Genomic DNA, 23,980 nt, shown 5'->3' with positions numbered 1-23,980 from the left:
GGTTCCAAACCTCTCCTTTTAAGAACGATGGAGGCCACTGTGTTCTTTGCGAACTTCAATGCGGCAGAATGATTATTTTTTGTCTCCCTTCCCCAGATCTGTGTCGGGCTCTCGGACAATTCCTTCCACCTCATCTCAAGGATGATTAATGGAAACAAGATGCACCTGAGCTCAATTTCGATTCTCATAGCAAAGGGTCTGAATACTTATGTAAATAAGGTATTTCTGTTTAAATATATATACATTTGTAATACTTTCTAAAAACCTGAATACTTTCCATATATTTTCCTTTGTTTTCCAGTAACCCTTCCACCCCTTCCCTGATTGGAGGAAACTAATGCACAACAAAATTAGGTATTTTACAGACACAATGTCCAGTTATACATACTATGTACATTTTACCCTAAAAACCTGAATACTTCCCATCTATCTCTGAAGACCATCCAGTCCTATTTTCCTTCAGTTTTCCAGTAACCCTAAACCTCTCCCATCTATCTCTGAAGACCATCCAGTCCTATCCTTCAGTTACCCTAAACCTCTCCCATCTATCTCTGAAGACCATCCAGTCCTATCCTTCAGTTACCCTAAACCTCTCCCATCAATCTCTGAAGACCATCCAGTCCTATCCTTCAGTTACCCTAAACCTCTCCCATCTATCTCTGAAGACCATCCATACTATCCCAGTTACCCTAAATCTCCCATCTATCTCTGAAGACCATCCAGTCCTATCCTTCAGTTACCTAAACCTCTCCCATCTATCTCTGAAGACCATCCAGTCCTATCCTTCAGTTACCCTAAACCTCTCCCATCTATCTCTGAAGACCATCCAGTCCTATCCTTCAGTTACCCTAAACCTCTCCCATCTATCTCTGAAGACCATCCAGTCCTATCCTTCAGTTACCCTAAACCTCTCCCATCTATCTCTGAAGACCATCCAGTCCTATCCTTCAGTTATCCCTAAACCTCTCCCATCTATCTCTGAAGACCATCCAGTCCTATCCTTCAGTTCTAAGTTACTATCCTAAACCTCTCCCATCTATCTCTGAAGACCATCCAGTCCTATCCTTCAGTTACCCTAAACCTCTCCCATCTATCTCTGAAGACCATCCAGTCCTATCCTTCAGTTACCCTAAACCTCTCCCATCTATCTCTGAAGACCACCCCGTTTGATTTCTATTTGCCATATATTTTTAACTGTGATGTTTCACAAAAGTTCTTGACCTTTATATTCTCATAGTTGCTGCGGATAGTAAATTAAAAATAAACATGTTTGCTAAAAGTATTATTATATTATTGATCAATTGTCTATGACTTTTCAAATCCCCCAGTAGTGCTGTCTGCAGAGTTAGCTCCAGGTAAATGTTGCCATTCCTTGACATGCGACCAAAAACAAGCTACATAATTACAGTACTAAAACAAATGATCTAATGATTCTGTCTCTTCGCAGCTAAATCTGCAGAGGTTCATTGTATCCCCCATATATATAACATTGTATTGGTTGCAATAATTTTGTATAATAATTCAAATTCAATTTTTTGTGGTAATGCTGCAGTTAGTTGGTTGTCATTTTGGGTAGTGCAGACATTTTCATATGTTTTTGTTAGCTGCATGTGTGACAACTCCACCAGTCCTATTTATGATATAATTTACAAAGATGAAACCTTTTTTATGTTTCAATTATTTTTTATTTTTAACCAATTAGTATATTTGAGTTTAACCAGAATTTTTGTAGTATTATTTGTTCTGTCTTTTCTGGTGGATTAAACTGAAACAACTGACTTTCTATGGCTTGTATTGTAATACAGGACATGATGCTTTCATTGTGCATCTGTAAAACTGTGTGACTTCAGTGTTACGACTTCTAGGAGTAGTGGGTGCGGAGTCAGGCGCAGAGAGCAAAGGGTAAAGGAACAAATCAAAATCAAATCAAATCATTTTTTTTTATATAGCCCTTCGTACATCAGCTGATATCTCAAAGTGCTGTACAGAAACCCAGCCTAAAACCCCAAACAGCAAGCAATGCAGGTGTAGAAGCACGGTGGCTAGGAAAAACTCCCTAGAAAGGCCAAAACCTAGGAAGAAACCTAGAGAGGAACCAGGCTATGTGGGGTGGCCAGTCCTCTTCTGGCTGTGCCGGGTGGAGATTATAACAGAACATGGCCAAGATGTTCAAATGTTCATAAATGACCAGCATGGTCGAAATAATAATAAGGCAGAACAGTTGAAACTGGAGCAGCAGCACGGTCAGGTGGACTGGGGACAGTAAGGAGTCATCATGTCAGGTAGTCCTGGGGCATGGTCCTAGGGCTCAGGTCCTCAGAGAGAGAGAAAAAAAGAGAGAATTAGAGAGAGCATATGTGGGGTGGCCAGTCCTCTTCTGGCTGTGCCAGAAGAACACTGTGTTTATTCCGGAGAAAAGTAGGTCAAACACCAGGCGCATACAATGACCGGCCCAAAAAACAGGACACAAACAGTCTGGAGAAATACAGAAAATAACCACAAAACGAACAGAGAAACAAGCCCACACAATAGCCGGCGGGCCTAGTGCCCTTAAATATCCCACAAACAAAACTAAACTCAAAATAGGTGTTACCAATCAGACCAAACTAACAGAAACAAAAAAGGGTATCGATGGCAGCTAGTAGGCCGGCGACGACGACCGCCGAGCGCCGCCCGAACAGGAAGAGGCACCATCTTCGGCGGGATTCGTGACAGCAAGCCACATTTCTTCTGCCTCCTGATGTTGAAGAGGCTCTGTTTGCGCCTTCTTCACTACAGTGTGTTCTTGGGGTCCTTTAATGCTGCAGAAGTGTTTTGGTACCCTTCCCAAGATTTGTGCCTCAACGTAATCCTGTCTCGAAGCTCTGAGGGCTATTTCTTCTACCTCATGGCTTGGTTTTTGGTCTGACAGTCTCATAGAAAGGGGTCTGAATACTTACTGTTATGTAAATAAGGTATTTCTGCTTTTCATCTTTTAATAAATTAGCTACATTTTCTAAAAACCTGTTTTTGCAATCTCATATTGGGGTATTGTGTAGATTGCTGATAGAGAACCAGTTTGGAATATGTCATTATTTAAAATCCATTTTAAAATAAGGCTGTAACTTAACAAAATGTGGAAAAAGTCAAGGGGTCTGAATACTTTCCGAATGCACTGTACAAACATCACATTGAATATTCACCTCACTTATGAAAAGCTCCCATGAGGAAGAAAGGATTCCCAGATTATCTTTTAGATATTCTGTCTTCAGGATGTTCTAGGTTGATGGCTGTTGGAGAGGGGAGGGGCAGTTGAGTGAGCTGGGGCCTTTTATTGCCCTGCCTCTGGGAGCCTGACAGCTTGTGACATAATGAGAGAGTTTGTTACCCCAATCAGCAGATGGCGATGTGAGCCTATCAGGTGATGCTTCTTGTGTGATGTATAATCTCGTGGACGGGACAAAAGGCTTCTGATTCAACCAACGCGGTGGTTTGCTATCGAACATAAAACTGAAACGTTTAAGCGTTTAAAGATAAACTTCTCCTTAAAACTTCTAGACTGCTCAGCCCAGTCAAAACTGTTCGCTGCTCTGGCCCCCAATGGTGGAACAAACTCCCTCACGACGCCAGGACAGCGGAGTCAATCACCACCTTCCGGAGACACCTGAAACCCCACCTCTTTAAGGAATACCTAGGATAGGATAAAGTAATCCTTCTCACCCCCCTTAAAAGATTTAGATGCACTATTGTAAAGTGGCTGTTCCACTGGATGTCATAAGGTGAACGCACCAATTTGTAAGTCGCTCTGGATAAGAGCGTCTGCTAAATGACTTAAATGTTAAATGTTAAAACTTCTTAAGGCTCGGAACCCCTAGACAACATCTGCTGAAATGGCAGAGCATGAAATTAAATTTTTGGGGGGAGATTATTTAACTTTCATACATTCACAATTGCAATACACCAAATTCAAGTTTAACTTCTTGTTAATCGTGTCCGATTTCAAAATGGCTAAAGGTCACTTAAGGATACAGCTGTTACTCTACACTATCCCTAGACAATCCAGTAATGAGAGAAAATGTATAGAATATTTAGGGCTCTATTCGATCTCTATCTAATTTTTTTTTAAACCTAATTCCATTTTCTCTGTTTAGTTTTTCCAGATTTCTGACTTGTCCCTGTATGTCTGGTTTTCGCTCTCTAAATCACACTGTTAATACAATAACAACAACATTGGATGTTCTAAGTTCACAACAACACTTAAACCACATCAGGAGACCACTTTTGAAGTCTGAGAAAAATCTAAGAAATGTACATTTTTGTGTGTAGATACCCTTTAATTCAAGTGACACCAGCAAGAGCCTTGCTTGGTTTGTAGTGTCTCTGTAGCACACAAGAGCCTTGCTTGGTAAGTGGTGTCTCTGTAGCACACAAGAGCCTTTTGTAGTGTCTCTGTAGCACACAAGAGCCTTGCTTGGTTAAGTGGTGTCTCTGTAGCACACAAGAGCCTTGCTTGGTAAGTGGTGTCTCTGTAGCACACAAGAGCCTTGCTTGTCTCTGTAGCACACAAGAGCCTTGTTGTCTCTGTAGCACACAAGAGTCTTTGGTAAGTGGTGTCTCTGTAGCACACACAAGAGCCTTGTAGCACACTTGCTTAAGTGGTGTCTCTGTAGCACACAAGAGCCTTGCTTGGTAAGTGTGTGTCTCTGTAGTGGTGCACACAAGTGTTGTCTCTGTAGCCTTGCTTGGTAAGTGGTGTCTCTGCACACAAGAGCCTTCTCTGTAGCACACAAAGAGCAAGATTGTCTCTGTAGCACACAAGAGTTGCTTGGTTTGTAGTGTCTCTGTAGCACACAAGAGCCTTGCTTGGTTTGTAGTAGCACACAAGAGCCTTGCTTGGTAAGTGGTGTCTCTGTAGCACACAAGAGCCTTGCTTGGTTTGTAGTGTCTCTGTAGCACACAAGAGCCTTGCTTGGTAAGTGGTGTCTCTGTAGCACACAAGAGCCTTGCTTGGTTTGTAGTGTCTCTGTAGCACACAAGAGCCTTGCTTGGTAAGTGGTGTCTCTGTAGCACACAAGAGCCTTGCTTGGTAAGTGGTGTCTCTGTAGCACACAAGAGCCTTGCTTGGTAATTGGTGTCTCTGTAGCACACAAGAGCCTTGCTTGGTAAGTGGTGTCTCTGTAGCACACAAGAGCCTTGCTTGGTTTGTAGTGTCTCTGTAGCACACATGTGATTGCAGAGTCTGCTGAACAAATCACAACTGGATTGATGCTAATATTCATGATATAATTCTGCCAGGGAGGCATAGACTACTTTGTAGTTAACATTTAATTGACAAGGTTTGTGGGAAAGCTTTTCCATCAACCAGAAGATGGTTGTCATTAGCATCATCGCTAACAGCTACACATAGTGGATCATTAGCATCATCGCTAACAGCTACACATAGTGGATCATTAGCATCATCGCTAACAGCTACACATAGTGGATCATTAGCATCATCGCTAACAGCTACACATAGTGGTAAACTGCACTCAGACAGGGGCATTTCCTGGCTGTTTAATCTGGCTTTTCCATCAACCAGAAGATGGTTGTCATTAGCATCATCGCTAACAGCTACACATAGTGGTAGACTGCACTCAGACAGGGGCATTTCCTGGCTGTTTAATCTGGCTTTTCCATCAACCAGAAAATGGTTGTCATTAGCATCATCGCTAACAGCTACACATAGTGGTAGACTGCACTCAGACAGGGGCATTTCCTGGCTGTTTAATCTGGCTTTTCCATCAACCAGAAGATGGTTGTCATTAGCATCATCGCTAACAGCTACACATAGTGGTAGACTGCACTCAGACAGGGCATTTCCTGTCTGTTTAATCTGGCTTTTCCATCAACCAGAAGATGGTTGTCATTAGCATCATCGCTAACAGCTACACATAGTGGTAGACTGCACTCAGACAGGGGCATTTCTGGCTGTTTAATCTGGCTTTTCCATCAACCAGAAGATGGTTGTCATTAGCATCATCGCTAACAGCTACACATAGTGGTAGACTGCACTCAGACAGGGGCATTTCCTGGCTGTTTAATCTGGCTTTTCCATCAACTAGAAGATGGTTGTCATTAGCATCTCGCTAACAGCTACACATAGTGGTAGACTGCACTCAGACAGGGGCATTTCCTGGCTGTTTAATCTGGCTTTTCCATCAACCAGAAGATGGTTGTCATTAGCATCATCGCTAACAGCTACACATAGTGGTAGACTGCACTCAGACAGGGCATTTCCTGGCTGTTTAATCTGGCTTTTCCATCAACTAGAAGATGGTTGTCATTAGCATCATCGCTAACAGCTACACATAGTGGTAGACTGCACTCAGACAGGGGCATTTCCTGGCTGTTTAATCTGGTTTTTCCATCAACCAGAAGATGGTTGTCATTAGCATCATCGCTAAAAGCTACACATAGTGGTAGACTGCACTCAGACAGGGGCATTTCCTGGCTGTTTAATCTGGTTTTCCATCAACCAGAAGATGGTTGTCATTAGCATCATCGCTAACAGCTACACATAGTGGTAGACTGCACTCAGACAGGGGCATTTCCTGGCTGTTTAATCTGGCTTTTCCATCAACCAGAAAATGGTTGTCATTAGCATCATCGCTAACAGCTACACATAGTGGTAGACTGCACTCAGACAGGGGCATTTCCTGGCTGTTTAATCTGGCTTTTCCATCAACCAGAAAATGGTTGTCATTAGCATCATTGCTAACAGCTACACATAGTGGTAGACTGCACTCAGACAGGGGCATTTCTTGCTGTTTAATCTGGCTTTTCCATCAACCAGAAGATGGTTGTCATTAGCATCATCGCTAACAGCTACACATAGTGGTAGACTGCACTCAGACAGGGGCATTTCCTGGCTGTTTAATCTTCAAAAAGGAAAAATCAAATCACATAGGCAAATTTAACGACAATTTCAGGCAGATGGTTCAGAATAACTATGACAAAAAATGAATACAAATTATACCAGAGCACTTTAGAGACTGGAAGGGCAAAGGGGCATGTGCTCTACACAGGTAGAGCCGTATCTGTCCATGTTATGTATGCAACTGGGCGAGAAGTTTTCCTTGATTTTGGGCACCATTTTCCTTGATTTTGGGCACCATTATGTGTTTTTTATTTATTTATTCCAAACTGCGTTACCCACTCCAGTCAGCAGATGGCGATATGAGTATTTCAGGTGACGCTTCTTGCAATCTAGTGGACGGAACTGGAGGCTTCTTCAACAGCGACAAAGGCTTCTTATTCAACCAACGTGGTGGTTTGCTAGCGAACATTAAACCGAAATATTGAAGCGTTTAAGACAAATCTTGTGTATATTACTCTTAGTGTTTTAAACACAATTCTGTGTACATATCTACTCGTTCATTGAAACGTAGATTGCTTGTTAAATTAGCTAATGTGGTAAATTGATATTGCACTAGGCTAATCGCCCGGAACATGAGCTCACTAATCTCGACGGAGAAAGAAGCTCTGGTGAAAGGAGAGGAAGAAGCTTTCAGGATGAAAAGGGAGGAAGAGGAGTCTATCACGTTGAAAGAAGAAGAGGATGATATTACAGTGAAAGAGGAATATGGGAAAGAGGTTGTGGAAGAGGAGGATGTAGAAGCTTTCAGAATCAAAAAGGAGGAAGATGCCGTAATTTTGAAAGAAGAGGAAGAACCTTTTGGAGTAAAAGAGGAAGAGGAGGCTATCTCAATTAAAGTGGAGGAGGAAGACGTTTTGGGAGTGAAAAAGGATGAGGCTGAAAATTCGAGTAAGACCAGTGAGCACTGACTTAAAAACGGGCACTAAATATGCATTTATTGAACTAATGTGGGTTTGAAAGGGGCATGCTAATGAAGTTCTACAATTTAATATGTTGTTCAGTACTCAATGAATTGTTAAAGGTGCTATCGGTCATTTGTACATATATTTTTGTGACTTTTCTATTAGATTTATTGAAATATCCATGTAGTCCACATTTAAAGTGCACTTCATCTAACAGGCTTTTCAGAATTCAACATTGGTGCATAATTTCTACTTAAATTGTCAAAGGGATGCAAAAGACACCCTTTTTGTGGAAAGACCCTTTTTACATTTGCAACACAAACATTATTTTAGGAAATCATGAGGAAAGTGGCCATTATAGGCACTTTTTTTATACATATTCATGCCTCTTGTAAGACTCTGTGATTGCAGTAGATGGTCATAAGTTTATCATCTGTTTGATGTTCTCGTCACACAGGAGAGAGACATGACTATCGTGGATCCTCTGGGAAGCCTCAACAACCTCATGAAGCTGAAGAGGCAGATAAGAGTCTCTCCAGATCTGAACACCAGATGGTACAGCTTTGGTCTGGTCTAGCATACAGCTTGGTCTGGTCTAGCATACAGCTTGGTCTGGTCTAGCATACAGCTTGGTCTGGTCTAGCATACAGCTTGGTCTGGTCTAGCATACAGCTTGGTCTGGTCTAGCATACAGCTTGGTCTGGTCTAGCATACAGCTTGGTCTGGTCTAGCATACAGCTTGGTCTGACCTAGCATACAGCTTGGTCTGATCTAGCATACAGCTTGGTCTGGTCTAGCATACAGCTTGGTCTGGTCTGCATACAGCACTTTATGTCAGTGTCTCAGCATACAGCTTGGTCTGGTCTAGCATACAGCTTGGTCTGGCCTAGCATACAGCTTTTTAAAATGTATTTATTTTTACAGCTTATTTCTGGTAGACTAGTTAGAACAGCTTGGTCTGGCCTAGGCTATACACCTTTGGTCTGGTCTCATACAGCTTGGTCTGGCCTAGCATACAGCTTTCTGGCCTAGCATGAGAACAGCTTTGGTCTAACCTTGAGAACAGCTTGGTCTGGTTCTAGCAACAGCTTTATTTAACCAGGTCTGTTGAGATACAGCTTGGTTTCAGCAGACAGCTTGGTCTGGCCCATAAGCTTGGTCTGGTCTGATACAGCTTTATGGTCTGGCCTAGCATACAGCTTTGGTCTGGCCTAGCAGAACAGCTTATTTCTGGCCTAGCAGAACACCTTTAGTCTGGCCTAGCATACAACCAGGTCTAGTTGAGCAACACCTTTTTTAACCAGGTAGCTAGTTGAGAACAGCTTTTAACCTAGAAGAACACCTTTATTTGGCCAGGCATACAGCTTGAGAACTGGTTTAACCAGGTAGACAGCTTGCTTTATTTAACCAGGTAGGCTGGGTTTTGAGAACACCTTTATTCAACCAGGTGACAGTTTTATACCAGGTAGACTAGTTTGGAACAGCTTTTTTAAAATGTATTTATTTTTATTTCACCTTTATTTAACCAGGTAGACTAGTTGAGAACACCTTTATTTAACCAGGTAGACTAGTTGAGAACACCTTTATTTAACCAGGTAGACTAGTTGAGAACACCTTTATTTAACCAGGTAGACTAGTTGAGAACACCTTTATTTAACCAGGTAGGCTAGTTGAGAACACCTTTATTTAACCAGGTAGACTAGTTGAGAACACCTTTATTTAACCAGGTAGACTAGTTGAGAACACCTTTATTTAACCAGGTAGACTAGTTGAGAACACCTTTATTTAACCAGGTAGACTAGTTGAGAACACCTTTATTTAACCAGGTAGACTAGTTGAGAACACCTTTATTTAACCAGGTAGACTAGTTGAGAACACCTTTATTTAACCAGGTAGACTAGTTGAGAACACCTTTATTTAACCAGGTAGACTAGTTGAGAACACCTTTATTTAACCAGGTAGACTAGTTGAGAACACCTTTATTTAACCAGGTAGGCTAGTTGAGAACACCTTTATTTAACCAGGTAGGCTAGTTGAGAACACCTTTATTTAACCAGGTAGACTAGTTGAGAACACCTTTATTTAACCAGGTAGGCTAGTTGAGAACACCTTTATTTAACCAGGTAGGCCAGTTGAGAACACCTTTATTTAACCAGGTAGACTAGTTGAGAACACCTTTATTTAACCAGGTAGGCTAGTTGAGAACACCTTTATTTAACCAGGTAGGCTAGTTGAGAACACCTTTATTTAACCAGGTAGGCCAGTTGAGAACACCTTTATTTAACCAGGTAGGCTAGTTGAGAACACCTTTATTTAACCAGGTAGGCTAGTTGAGAACACCTTTATTTAACCAGGTAGGCCAGTTGAGAACACCTTTATTTAACCAGGTAGGCCAGTTGAGAACACCTTTATTTAACCAGGTAGGCCAGTTGAGAACAAGTTCTCATTTACAACTGCAACCTGGCCAAGATAAAGCATAGCAATGTGACACATACAACAACACAGAGTTACACATGGAATAAACAAAACATAGTCAATAATACAGTAGAACAAAATAAAACAAAAAGTCTATATACAGTGAGTGCAAATGAGGTAAGTTAAGGAAATAAATAGGCCATGGTGGCAAAGTAATTATAATATAGCAATTAAACACTGGAATGGTAGATCGGCAGAAGATGAATGTGCAGGTAGAGATACTGTGGTGCAAAATAAATAAATAAATACCAGTATGGGGATGAGGTAGGTAGATAGATGGTCTGTTTACAGATAGGCTAAGTACAGGTGCATATGATATGAGTCTCCAGCTTCAGAGATTTTGCAGTTCATTCCTGTCAAGGGCAGCAGAGAACTGGAAGGAAAGACAACCAAAGGAGGAATTGGCTTTGGGGGTGACCAGTGAGATATACCTGCTGGAGCGCGTGCTGCTATGGTGACCAGTGAGATATACCTGCTGGAGCTCGTGCTGCTATGGTGACCAGTGAGATATACCTGCTGAAGCGCGTGCTGCTATGGCGTCTTATCTGCTATGAGATAAGACGGGGCTTTACCTAGCAGAGACTTGTAGATAACCTGTAGCCAGTGGATTTGGCGACGAGTATGAAGCGAGGGCCAACCAACGAGAGCGTAACAGGTCGCAATGGTGGGTAGTGTATGGGGCTTTGGTGACAAAACGGATGGCATTGTGATCGACTGCATCCAGTTTGTTGAGCATCGATGGGGGCATTCGATGCTAATGCAGAATGCCACAGGATGTTTTTGTGCTGGTCAAGGGCATACAGGTCTGGTGTGAACCAAGGACTATATCTATTCCTAGTTCAACATTTTTTGAGAGGGGCATGCTAAGATGGTGAGGAAGGCACTTTTAAAGAATAGCCAGGCATTATCTACTGACGAGATGAGATCAATGTCATTCCAGGATACCCCGGCCAGGTCTATTAGAAAGGCCTGCTCGCAGAAGTGTTTCAGGGAGCGTTTGACAGTGGAGGTCGTTTGGTCCAGACCCACGGATGCAGGCAATGAGGCAGTGATCCTGAGATCTTGATTGTAATGTATTTGGAGGGTGAGTTAGTTAGGATGAATCTAAGTCAAACCTGGTAGGTTCATAGATAATTTGTGTGAGATTGGGGGCATCAAGCTTAGCTTGTAGGATGGCTGAGGTGTTAAAGCATGTCCCAGTTTAGGTTACCTAGTAGCACGATCAGAAGATAGATGGGGAGCAATCAGTTCACATATACACTGCTCAAAAAATAAAGGGAACACTAAAATAACACATCCTAGATCTGAATGAATTAAGTTTTCTTATTAAATACTTTTTCTTTGCATAGTTGAATGTGCTGACAACAAAATCACACAAAATGTATCAATGGAAATCAAATGTATAAACCCATGGAGGTCTGGATTTGGAGTCACACCTCAAAATTAAAGTGGAACCACACTCAGGCTGATCCAACTTTGATGTAATGTCCTTAAAACAAGTCTAAATGAGGCTCAGTAATTTCCACCTGTTGTACAACGCCTGGGCATTCCATGAGGTTGGTCACTGAAGGATCTCCTCCCAGACCTGGACTAAAGCATCTGTCAACTCTGTGGTGCAACGTGGTGAGCGGACATGTTTGATTTCAGGTCTGATTGACCTGCAGAGTTTTATTGGGGGTGTTGTTTAAATTTCACCTGTTGTTATTCCATTTGAGCACAGGGCACAGCTGGGGCAGATGGAAGAGTCTTTGTGTTGTTTAAGTGTTCCCTTTATCTTTTTGAGTAGTGTAGTATCGAGGGCACAGCTGGGGGCAGAGGGAGGTCTTTGTGTTGTTTAAGTGTTCCCTTTATCTTTTTGAGTAGTGTAGTACCGAGGGCACAGCTGGGGGCAGAGGAGGTCTTTGTGTTGTTTAAGTGTTCCCTTTATCTTTTTGAGCAGTGTAGTACCGAGGGCACAGCTGGGGGCAGAGGGAGGTCTTTGTGTTGTTTAAGTGTTCCCAGTAGTACCGAGGGCACAGCTGGGGGCAGAGGGAGGTCTATGTGTTGTTTAAGTGTTCCCTTTATCTTTTTGAGCAGTGTAGTACCGAGGGCACAGCTGGGGGCAGAGGGAGGTCTTTAGCAAGTGGCAAAAGTGAGAGTCTTGTTTCTGGATGCATTTTGAGAAGTAGAAGCTCAAATCGTTTGGGTACAGACTTAGCCTGCAGAGTTCTGTACTTTCTCTCTTTGCAGTAGATTGCAACACCGCCCCCTTTGGCAGTTCTATCTTGGCGGAAAACGTTATAGTTAGCAATGGAGATTTCAGGGTTTTTGGTGGTTTTCCTAAGCCAGGATTCAGACACGGCTAAGACATCTGGGTTGGCTAAAGCAGCGAGTAAAACAAACTTAGGGAGTCGGCTTCTAATGTTAACATGCATGAAACCAAGGCTTTTACGTTTACAGAAGTCAACAAATGAGAGCACCTGGGGAGTGGGAGTGGAGCTAGGCACTGCAGGACCTGCATTAACCTCCACATCACCAGAGGAACAGAGGAGAAGTAGGATAAGTCATTTAGCAGACGCTAAAGACTATACGAACTGGCCGTCTAGCACGTTCAGAACAGAGAGTAAAAGGAGCAGGTTTCTGGGCACGATAGCATAGATTCAAGGCATAGTGTACAGACAAAGGTAAGGTAGGATGTGAGTACATTGGAGGTAAACCTAGGCATTGAGTAATGAAGGGAGAGATATAGTCTCTAGAGACGTTTAAACCAGGTGATGTCATCGCATATGTAGGAGGTTGAACAACATGGTTGGTTAAGGCATATTGAGCAGGGCTAGAGGCTCTACAGTGAAATAAGACAGTAATCACTAACCAGGACAGTAATGGACAAGGCATATTGATATTAGAGAGAGGCATGCGTAGCCTAGTGAACATATGGGTCCAGTGAGTGGTTGGGCTGACTGGGGACACGGCGATTCAGACAGTTAGCAGGCTAACAAGCTAACAGTTGGTAGGCCGGAGCTAAAAAAGCTAGCAGCTAGTAGACCAGGGCAAGCTAGCAGTTAGCAAGGGCTAGCAGTTAGCAGGCCGGGCAGGCAAGCTAGCAGTTAGCAAACCTGGTTAGCAAGCAAGCAGTTAGCAAGGGCTAGCAGTTACCAGACTGGGCAGGCAAGTTAGCAGACCAGGGCAGTTAAGCAGTTTAGTAATTAGCAGAGCGGGTTAGCAAGCAAGCAGATAGCAGGGGCTAGAAAGTTAGCCTTGGGGGAGGACGCGATGGGGGTAAGTCTGTTTTTGCCTCTTTGTGCGGTGACGCGTTAGACCAGCTTGGTCTGGTCTAGCATACAGCTTGCTCTATCAGGGCTGGATTTCTGTAAGGCACTTTATGACAACAGTGACATCAGCATCCATAATGATATGTGTCTGTGTCCCCTGTTTATGGTTACCAGGACAACGCTAGCCCTTCCTCCCTCCCGGAGTCCCCGGGCGTGCCTCTCCCGGTAGCAGATAGGTTGTCTGTGCTGCTGGGGACTAGGAAACGGGGTGAGTGGAACTGTGAGAGGAGGAGAAGAGAAGAAAGGTCAGATTTGGGGTTTAGGACAATAGATCTGCACTGGATACCAGGACAACCAGCATAGTTCTGTTTTGACAGGAAGGTGGACTGGTGAGAGGCGGAGAGTTCTGTTAGAGGACCAGCAGAGTTCTGAGAAGTTGAATGAATATAGACTGGTGGACCAGATTTGAATATCATAACACTGAAAGTAGTTTGCCAATGATCAGGGGCTGGATTTCTGCCCAAGTTATCTTTACCAATAGACAACCAGTGAGTTCAGATTTATCCATAGAATATAAAATGATGAAAGTGTGATTTAGAGAGAAACCAATCTTTATGGTTACCAGAAAATTAGATTTAGAGAGAAACCAATTCCGCATATAAAACATTGATGAAAGTTAGCTTTAGAGAGAAACCAATAGACCATATAAAACCTTGATGAAAGTTAGATTTGGGTAGAAACCAATTGTCTATAAAACCTGATGGTAGCTTTAGAGAGAAAACAAGGGGCCATATAAAACTGATGAAAGGATTTAGAGAGAAACCAATAGACCATATAAAACCATCTTGATGAAAGTTAGATTTAGAGAGAAACAAAGACCATATAAAACCTTGATGAAAGTAGATTTAGAGAGAAACCAATAGACCATATAAAACCTTCCTTTATGAAAGGAAGAGAGACACCAATAGACCATATAAAACCTTGATGAAAGTTACTTTAGAGAGAAACCAATAGACCATATAAAACCTTGATGAAAGTTAGATTTAGATATGGAACCAATAGACCATATAAAACTTGATGAACGTTAGATTTAGAGAAACCATATAAAACCTTGAGAAAAAGACCATTAAAGATGAAAGTTAGATTTAGAGAGAAACCAATAGACCATATAAAACCTTGATGAAAGTTAGATTTAGAGAGAAACCAATAGACCATATAAAACCTTGATGAAAGTTAGATTTAGAGAGAAACCAATAGACCATATAAAACCTTGATGAAAGTTAGCTTTAGAGAGAAAGTTTCAAGATGATCTGATGTAAGGTGCTTGTTTTACAAAAACGTTTCCATAAAACATTATGGATGTTACATTGCCTGTCCCAGTCAACCCCCCTATCTTTACTAGACTGTAGAACAGGCAAACTAAACTCAAGACACTGTTAATTAATTAACTAATACTGGAGGAAAGCTGTGATCAGGCTGCCCACTCAAGAGAAAGCTTTGAACTGTAACCAGTGCCTGCAACCTGGTTCAGGTTATCAATCAACCTACCAGGGTAGTGACAAACAGTAGAGGAATGAAATCATCAACATGGTTTGATCATATCTTTACTAATGCTGCAGAAATGGGTTTTAAAGCAGTATCCAGATCCATCAGATGTAGTGATCACAATATAGGAGCCATGTCTAGGAAAACCACCGTTCCAACGGCTGGGACTAATATTGTGTATAAGAGGTCATACAATTTTTTTGTAGTGATTCCTATGTTGTTGATGTAAATAATATTTGTTGGTCCGTGGTGTGTAATGAGGAGCAACCAGACGCTGCCCTTGACACATTTGAAACTGCTTATCCCAGTTACTAATAAGCAGCACCCATTAAGAAAATGACTGTAAAAACTGTTAAATCCACGTGAATTGATGAGTAATTTAAAAAATGGTATGATGAAGAGGGAGGCAAAAGAGATGGCATATAGGTCTGGCTGAATAACTGATTGACAAACCTATTGCAAATTGAGAAATCATTTGACTAAACTGAATAAAAATAAGAAAGCATACTATGAATTACATGAAGAATGATTGTAAAAAGCTTTGGAGCATCTTCAATGAAATTTTGGGCAAAAAATCAACAATGACAAGTCACTGGTGTCTGATAACGTGGATGGAAAATTGAGGATAATAGCAGCCAATATTGCCATTCCTATTTGCCTTGTCTTTAATTTAAGCCTACTAGAAAGTGTGTGCCCTCAGGCCTGGAGGGAAGCTAAAGTCATTCCACTACCCAAGAATAGTAAAGCTCCCTTTACTGGCTTAAATAGCTGACCAATCAGCCTGTTACCAACACTTACAATTTTGGAAAAAAATAGTTTGTCAAGATACGATGTTATTTTACACTTACAAATGACTGATGGCTGAGAGAAATTGATGATAAAAATATTGTTGGGGCTGTTTTGTTAGACTTCAGTGCAGCTTTTGACATTATCGATCATAGTCTGCTGCTGAAAGAACGTATGGCTTTACACCCCCTGCTATATTGTGGATAAAGAGTTTTTTTATTTTATTTTTTAAAGCGAACCTTTATTTAACTAGGCAAGTCAGTTAAGAACAAATTCTTATTTTCAATGACGGCCTAGGACTGCCTTGTTCAGGGACAGAAGGACAGAGTTTTACCTTGTCACCTCGGGGATAAGATCCAGCAATCTCTCGGTTACTGGCCTACCGCTCTAACCACTAGGCTACCTGCCGCACCAGAGCTACCTGTCTAACAGAACACAGTGTTCTTTAATGGAAGCCTGTACAACAAAATCAAGGTAGAATCAGGAATTCCACAGGGCAGCTGTTTGGCACCTTCTTTTTTTCAATCTTTACCAACAACATGCCAATGACATTTGAGTAAAGCCAGTGAGTCTATGTATGCGGATGACTCAACACTGTACACGTCAGCTACTACAGCAACTGAAATGACTGCAACACTTAACATAGAGCTGCAGTTAGTTTCAGAATGGGTGGCAAGGAATAAGTTAGTCCTAAATATTTCTGATTACCTTAAGTTACATGGCCTACTACGCTAATTCTGTAGCGGTATTGTTAGAGGGGGGTAAATATGAAGATTTTGTTGGTGCGCCAGGCAGGTATTAACCCTAGTTATTAAAGTTATTACCTATTATAACATTATTATTATTAAATATTATTAAAACCGAAAGGATGAGAGTAGAATAGATAGAGTAGCGCTTCCAGACACATTATAAACATTATGGAGTCTTAACGGAGGACTGTAGCATCTAATGATGAAACATTATGGAGTCTTAAAGGAGGTCTGTAGCATCTAATGATGAAACATTATGGAGTCTTAAAGGAGGACTGTAGCATCTAATGATGAAACATTATGGAGTCTTAAAGGAGGACTGTAGCATCTAATGATGAAACATTATGGAGTCTTAAAGGAGGACTGTAGCTAATGATGAAACATTATGGAGTCTAATGATGAAACATTATGGAGTCTTAAAGGAGGACTGTAGCATCTAATGATGAAACATTAGTCTTAAAGGAGGAGTCTTAAACTATGGAGTCTGATGCTTTAAAGGGGAAGTTTACCCAACATCCAGGAACTCCTAAGTGATTCCATACATTGAAACTAGTCCAGTCTTCCCCTCCTCCCTGTAGTGCTTTTTCCTGTAGTGCTGTACTGAAACAGCTGCTCTCTCTCCCTGTAGTGCTGTACTGAAACAGCTGCTCCCCTCTCTCTCCCTGTAGTGCTGTACTGAAACAGCTGCTCTCTCCCTCACCTCCCTGTAGTGCTGTACTGAAACAGCTGCTCTCCCCCTCTCTCCCTGTAGTGCTGTACTGAAACAGCTGCTCCCCCTCTCTCTCCCTGTAGTGCTGTACTGAAACAGCTGCTCTCTCCCTGTAGTGCTGTACTGAAACAGCTGCTCTCTCCCTGTAGTGCTGTACTGAAACAGCTGCTCTCCCTCTCTCTCCCTGTAGTGCTGTACTGAAACAGCTGCTCTCTCCCTGTAGTGCTGTACTGAAACAGCTGCCCCCTCTCTCTCCCTGTAGTGCTGTACTGAAACAGCTGCTCTCCAGTGCTGTACCCCTCTTCTCCTGTAGTGCTGTACTGAAACAGCTGCTCCCCCTCTCTCTCCCTGTAGTGCTGTACTGAAACAGCTGCTCTCTCCCTGTAGTGCTGTACTGAAACAGCTGCTCTCCCTCTCTCTCCCTGTAGTGCTGTACTGAAACAGCTGCTCCCCCTCTCTCTCCCTGTAGTGCTGTACTGAAACAGCTGCTCTCTCCCTGTAGTGCTGTACTGAAACAGCTGCTCTCCCCCCTCTCTCCCTGTAGTGCTGTACTGAAACAGCTGCTCTCCCCCTCTCTCTCCCTGTAGTGCTGCTCCCCCTCTCTCTCCCTAGTGCTGTACTGAAACAGCTGCTCCCCTCTCTCTCCCTGTAGTGCTGTACTGAAACAGCTGCTCCCCCTCTCTCCCTGTAGTGCTGTACTGAAACAGCTGCTCTCCCCCTCTCTCTCCCTGTAGTGCTGTACTGAAACAGCTGCTCCCCCCTCTCTCCCTGTAGTGCTGTACTGAAACAGCTGCTCTCTCTCCCTGTAGTGCTGTACTGAAACAGCTGCTCTCCCTGTAGTGCTGTACTGAAACAGCTGCTCTCCCTCTCTCTCCCTGTAGTGCTGTACTGAAACAGCTGCTCCCCCTCTCTCCCTGTAGTGCTGTACTGAAACAGCTGCTCCCCCTCTCTCCCTGTAGTGCTGTACTGAAACAGCTGCTCTCTCCCTGTAGTGCTGTACTGAAACAGCTGCTCTCTCCCTGTAGTGTTGTACTGAAACAGCTGCTCTCTCCCTGTAGTGCTGTACTGAAACAGCTGCTCTCCCTCTCTCTCCCTGTAGTGCTGTACTGAAACAGCTGCTCTCCCTCTCTCTCCCTGTAGTGCTGTACTGAAACAGCTGCTCTCCCCCTCTCTCTCCCTGTAGTGCTGTACTGAAACAGCTGCTCCCCCTCTCTCTCCCTGTAGTGCTGTACTGAAACTGCTGCTCCCCCTGAAACAGCTCTCTCCCTGTAGTGCTGTACTGAAACAGCTAATGAACTCTCTCCCTGTAGTGCTGTACTGAAACAGCTGCTCCCCCTCTTTCCCTGTAGTGCTGTACTGAAACAGCTGCTCTCCCTCTCTCTCCCTGTAGTGCTGTACTGAAACAGCTGCTCCCCCTCTCTCCCTGTAGTGCTGTACTGAAACAGCTGCTCCCCCTCTCTCTCCCTGTAGTGCTGTACTGAAACAGCTGCTCCCTCTCTCCCTGTAGTGCTGTACTGAAACAGCTGCTCCCCCTCTCTCTCCCTGTAGTGCTGTACTGAAACAGCTGCTCTCCTCTCTCTCCCAGTGCTGCTGAAACAGCTCTCCCCCTCTCTCCCTGTAGTGCTGTACTGAAACAGCTGCTAAACTCTCTCCCTGTAGTGCTGTACTGATACAGCTGCTCTCCCCCTCTCTCCCTGTAGTGCTGTACTGAAACAGCTGCTCTCCCCTCTCTCTCCCTGTAGTGCTGTACTGAAACAGCTGCTCTCCCCCTCTCTCCCTGTAGTGCTGTACTGAAACAGCTGCCCCCTCTCTCTCCCTGTAGTGCTGTACTGAAACAGCTGCTCTCCCCCTCTCTCTCCCTGTAGTGCTGTACTGAAACAGCTGCTCTCCCCCTCTCTCTCCCTGTAGTGCTGTACTGAAACAGCTGCTCTCCCCCTCTCTCTCCCTGTAGTGCTGTACTGAATCAGCTGCAAAACGTGACTCGTGACGTTGCTGGATGCGGGCCTCACTCTGCTGCTTTGCCAGTTAATTTGTTATTTTATTACAGCGATGGCCTTTGTCTTTCACCTGGAGTTGTTTGTTTATGTCTGAGAATAAAAAACACTTTTCAACATAAAACATACAAAATAAACTCAGCAAAAAAAATGTACAGATCTTTTTCAGGATCCTGTCTTTCAAAGATTATTCGTTAAAAAAATCTAAATAACGTCACAGATCTTCATTGCAAAGGGTTTAAACACTGTTTCCCTGCCTGTTCCTTGAACCATAAACAATTAATGAACACGCACCTGTGGAACGGTCGAACCTCTTGGATCTACCCATCCCGGATCCGGGAGAATTGTCATCAACTGACACTAAGTAGCATAACGCAACGGACAAAAAAATCTTACTAGAAAATATTCATATGTGTGTGTGTGTCTCTGTGTGTGTCTGTGTGTCTGTGTGTCCTGTGTGTGTCTGTGTGTCTCTGTGTGTGTCTGTATGTCTCTGTGTGTCTGTGTGTCCCTGTGTGTGTCTGTATGTCTGTGTGTGTCTGTGTGTCCCTGTGTGTGTCTGTATGTCTGTGTGTGTCTGTGTGTGTCCCTGTGTGATGTCTGTGTATACTGAACCAAAATATAAACAACAATTTCAAGGATTTACAGCTCATATAAGTCAGTCATTGTAAGTAAATAAATAAATTAGGCCCTAATCTATGGACTTTACATGACTGGGCAGGGGCGCAGCCATTGGTGGGCCCTGGAGGGAATACGCCCACCCATTGCGTGGCCCAGCCAATCAGAATGAGTTTTCCCCACAAAGGGCTTCATTACAAAGAGAAATACAACCCTGGTGGTCTCAGACGATGTGGAGGTCCTGGGCGTCGTTATGTGTCATTATGACATCATGGATGAATTCTAGAATATACCATATATCCTAGGTCCTGGGCGAATATCTTTTTTCAGCTCATGAAACATCCAACACTTTACCTAGGTCCTTGTTATATGTCATTATGACATCATGGATGAATTCTAGAATATACCATATATCCTAGGTCCTGGGCGTTTTTATATGTCATTATGACATCATGGATGAATTCTAGGTCCTGGGCTGGCGTCGTTATGTGTCATGGATGAATTCTAGAATATACCATTTATCCTAGGATGGTCTGTGGTTGTGAGGCAGTTGGATGTACTGCCAAATTCTCTAAAACGACATTGGAGGAGGCTTCTGGAAGAGATTCAATTCTCTGGTAAATGTGGATATTCCTGCAGTCATTGCCAATTGCTCCCTCAAAACTTGAGACATTCTGCGGCATTGTATTGTGTGACAAAACGGCACATTTTAGAGTGGCCTTTTATTATCCCCAGCACAAGGTGCACAAGGTGTAATAATCAAGCTGTTCAATCAGCTTCTTGATTGGTGGATGGATTATCTTGGCAAAGAATAAATGTTCAATAAATTCTGAAATCTTTTTTTTTCAGCTCATGAAACATCCAACACTTTACATGTTGCATTTATATTTTTGTTTATTGTAGTTACTATCAGTTTCAGGAACATCTTTCCAAATATTTCACCTTGTTTTTTTACCCAAAATATGACATCAGTAAAGCATCCTGAGACCATTCATGTGTGGGGTTGCTTCTCAGCCAAGGGAGTGGGCTCACTCACAATGTTGCCTAAGAACACAGCCGTGAATAAAGAATGGTACCAACACATCCTCCGAGAGCAACTTCTCCCAACCATCCAGGAACAGTTCGGTAACGAACAATGCCTTTTCCAGCATGATGGAGCACCTTGCCATAAGGCAAAAGTGATAACTAAGTGGCTCAGGGAACAAAACATCAATATTTTGGGTCAATGGCCAGGAATCTCCCCAGACCTTAATCCCATTGAGAACTTGTGGTCAATCCTCAAGAGGCAGGTGGACAAACAAAACCCCACAAATTCTGACAAACTCCAAGCATTGATTATGCGAGAATGGGCTGCCATTAGTCAGGATGAGGCCTAGAAGTTAATTGACAGCATACCAGGGCGGATTGCAGAGGTCTTGAAAAAGATGGGTCAACATTGCAAATATTGATTCTTTGCATCAACTTCCATGTCATTGTCATAAAAGCCTTTGACACTTATGAAATGCTTGTAATTATACTTCAGCATTACATAGTAACATCTGACAAAAATATCCAAAGACACAGAAGCAGCAAACGTATTGGAAATGTAATATTTGTGTCATTCTCAAAACTTTTGGCCACAACTGTAGGTCGCATTCTGTATCATACAGCTATGAAAGTTATATATTTAGAACCACCTGCTCGATTGGAATCCAGTGACGTCTGTGTCTTGAGTGTTCTAGAACTGTCTAGTTTTTTTGTGTTCTGACTTGTAAAACAGGATGAATAAATAAGTCGTGTAAACATCAGTAATTACCAGGAAACTTTAAAATATTTGTTTTAAAATCACACCAAGATTGTTCAAACTGGCCTTGGGTTATTGAGGGATCTGATTAGGATTTACCCTCGTAGCAAGGCCGTTTCATCATGTGGAGGTTTCATTCAGGTCTCTATTTTAAAAACACACTCTCTCTTTGGCAGGAGAAAGACCAGGCTCAGAGGAACCAGAGCCAGGGACGTCCAAACCAGCAAGACGACACCAGTGTTCCCACTGTGGAAAGGGTTGTAACCTCTTATGGGAGCTGAAACAACATGAGAGAACACACACAGGGGAGAAGCCTTTCCACTGCTCCCAGTGTGGAAAAAGTTTTGGTCATAAAGGAACCCTGAACAAACACGAGAGAATACACACAGGGGAGAAGCCTTACCACTGCTTCCAGTGTGGAAAGAGTTTTAACCTGTTAGGGTCTCTGAAACGACATGAGAGATTACACACAGGGCAGAAGCCTTACCACTGTTCCCAATGTGGAAAGGGTTGTAACCTCTTATGGGAGCTGAAACAGCATGAGAGAACACACACAGGGGAGAAGCCTTACCACTGCTCGCAGTGTGGAAAGAGTTTTAACCAGAAAGGACATATGAAAGCTCATGAGAGAATACACACAGGGGAGAAGCCTTACCACTGCTCCCAGTGTGGAAAGAGTTTTAGCCGGTTAAGGAACCTGAAAGTTCATGAGATAATACACACAGGGGAGAAGCCTTACCAGTGCTCCCAGTGTGGCAAGTGTTTTAACCAGTTAGGGGCCATGAAACAACATGAGAGAATGCACACAGGGGAGAAGCCTTACCACTGCTCCCAGTGTGGAAAGTGTTTCAACTGGTCAGGGGATCTGAAAAAACATGAGAGATTACACACAGGGGAGAAGCTTTACCACTGTTCCCAATGTGGAAAGGGTTGTAACTTATTATGGGATCTGAAACAACATGAGAGAACACACACAGGGGAGAAGCCTTACCACTGCTCGCAGTGTGGAAAGAGTTTTAAACTGAAAGGACACCTGAAAGCTCACCAGAAAATTCACACAGGGGAGAAGCCTTACCACTGCTCCCAGTGTGGAAAGTGTTTCAGCCGGTCAGGTGATCTGAAGAAACATGACAGAATACACACAGGGGAGAAGCCTAACCACTCCTCACAGGGTGCAAAGCTTTTGCCCATTTAGGAAGCATGAAAAACACATTAGACTGCACACAAAGGAGAAGGCTTACAAAAGCTCAGACTGTGGGAAAACATATTACTCATATTACTCGTAACATATTACACTTAAATGACATTAGAGAATCTACACAGGAGAGAGAAATTACTTCTCTTAGCGTGTATATTGATATTTCACATCACATTGACTTAACATTCATCAGAGAACATACACAGTGCTCCCGTTGTCTTATATTGTTGACTGACAATGTGTTTACCTGTCTTTACCAGATGAAATTAAATGGTACAGGGTATACTCAAACATATATTGGTTTGTTTTTATTAGAAAACATTACCATATTAAATTGTTTCTTCCAATTATTGATAAACCTGTACCTGTTAAGAAACTGACTGTTAGAACTGTTAAGGCTCCATGGATCGATGAGGAAATGAAAAACTGTATGTTTGAAAGAGTTGGGGGGAAAAGGAAGTGGCTAATAAGTCTGGCTGTTTTATGTACTGCAAATTGAGAAATGATGTGACCAAACTCAACAAAAAGAAGAAGAAACTTTATTGTGAAGCCAAGATCAATGATATAAAGAATGATGGGAAGAAAACAGTGAGTTATATTCATGCATAAAAAAAACAAATAATGAAAGAAATATAATCATGTAACCAAATAATTGATTAAAACATACTATTTTGCGTCCTCTCCTGGGTACATTGACTTCAATACAAAACCTAGGAGGATTATGGTTCTCAAGGCTTCCATAGACTTTTGCAGCATGAACTGACATGATGTCCAACCAATGAAAGGATCAGAGAATGTATCTAGTACTGAAACATACAGCTAGCTAGCACTGCAGTGCATAACATGTGGTGAGGAGTTGACTCAAAGAGAGAAAAGGACAATGGTTGAACAGTTTTGAACAAATTATTTTATTCCAAAATGAAGGCGAAGCGAGAGATAGATATTTCGTCATTTATTTTACACTTTCAGTTTCACTTACTTAGCTAGCAAATGCAGCTATCTAGTTTAGCCAAACACTTGGCTATAACAAAGGGATGCTATGTTAGCTAGCTGGTTCTGTGTTTGAACTTTTGAA

The 23,980-nt window shown here is 42.6% G+C and overlaps 2 protein-coding genes across 2 annotated transcripts in view; both read left to right on the top strand.

Moving 5' to 3' along the window:
• The window catches only part of LOC115146527 (zinc finger protein 135-like), a 39,188-nt gene extending 15,609 nt beyond the window's left edge, over positions 1-23,579 (top strand). Inside the window, exon 4 of the mRNA XM_065016753.1 lies at positions 21,884-23,579. Coding sequence (XP_064872825.1) covers positions 21,884-22,902 — 1,019 coding nt within the window. The 3' untranslated portion in view covers positions 22,903-23,579. The remainder of the gene's footprint in view (positions 1-21,883) is intronic.
• On the top strand, positions 7,260-19,263 carry LOC135570931 (trichohyalin-like). The gene is made up of 4 exons (XM_065016748.1): positions 7,260-7,783; positions 8,255-8,352; positions 13,698-13,828; positions 19,221-19,263. Exons 1-4 carry the CDS (start codon positions 7,468-7,470, stop codon positions 19,261-19,263), a joined length of 588 nt encoding a protein of 195 aa, XP_064872820.1. The 5' UTR covers positions 7,260-7,467.
• Positions 23,580-23,980: the final 401 nt, after the last annotated feature.

Source organism: Oncorhynchus nerka, unplaced genomic scaffold (assembly GCF_034236695.1).
Source record: "Oncorhynchus nerka isolate Pitt River unplaced genomic scaffold, Oner_Uvic_2.0 unplaced_scaffold_889, whole genome shotgun sequence".
NCBI lineage: Eukaryota > Metazoa > Chordata > Actinopteri > Salmoniformes > Salmonidae > Oncorhynchus > Oncorhynchus nerka.
This window is presented reverse-complemented; position numbering and strand designations above follow the sequence as displayed.

What these genes read in the sequence shown, in the direction of transcription:
- LOC135570931 (XM_065016748.1), top strand. Translation starts at nt 7,468, where the DNA reads ATGAGCTCACTAATCTCGACGGAGAAAGAAGCTCTGGTGAAAGGAGAG. An exon ending in CCAGATCTGAACACCAGATG is followed by an intron (nt 8,353 to 13,697) that starts GTACAGCTTTGG and finishes TATGGTTACCAG; the next exon opens with GACAACGCTAGCCCTTCCTC. An exon ending in AGGAGGAGAAGAGAAGAAAG is followed by an intron (nt 13,829 to 19,220) that starts GTCAGATTTGGG and finishes CTCTCCCTGTAG; the next exon opens with TGCTGTACTGAAACAGCTGC.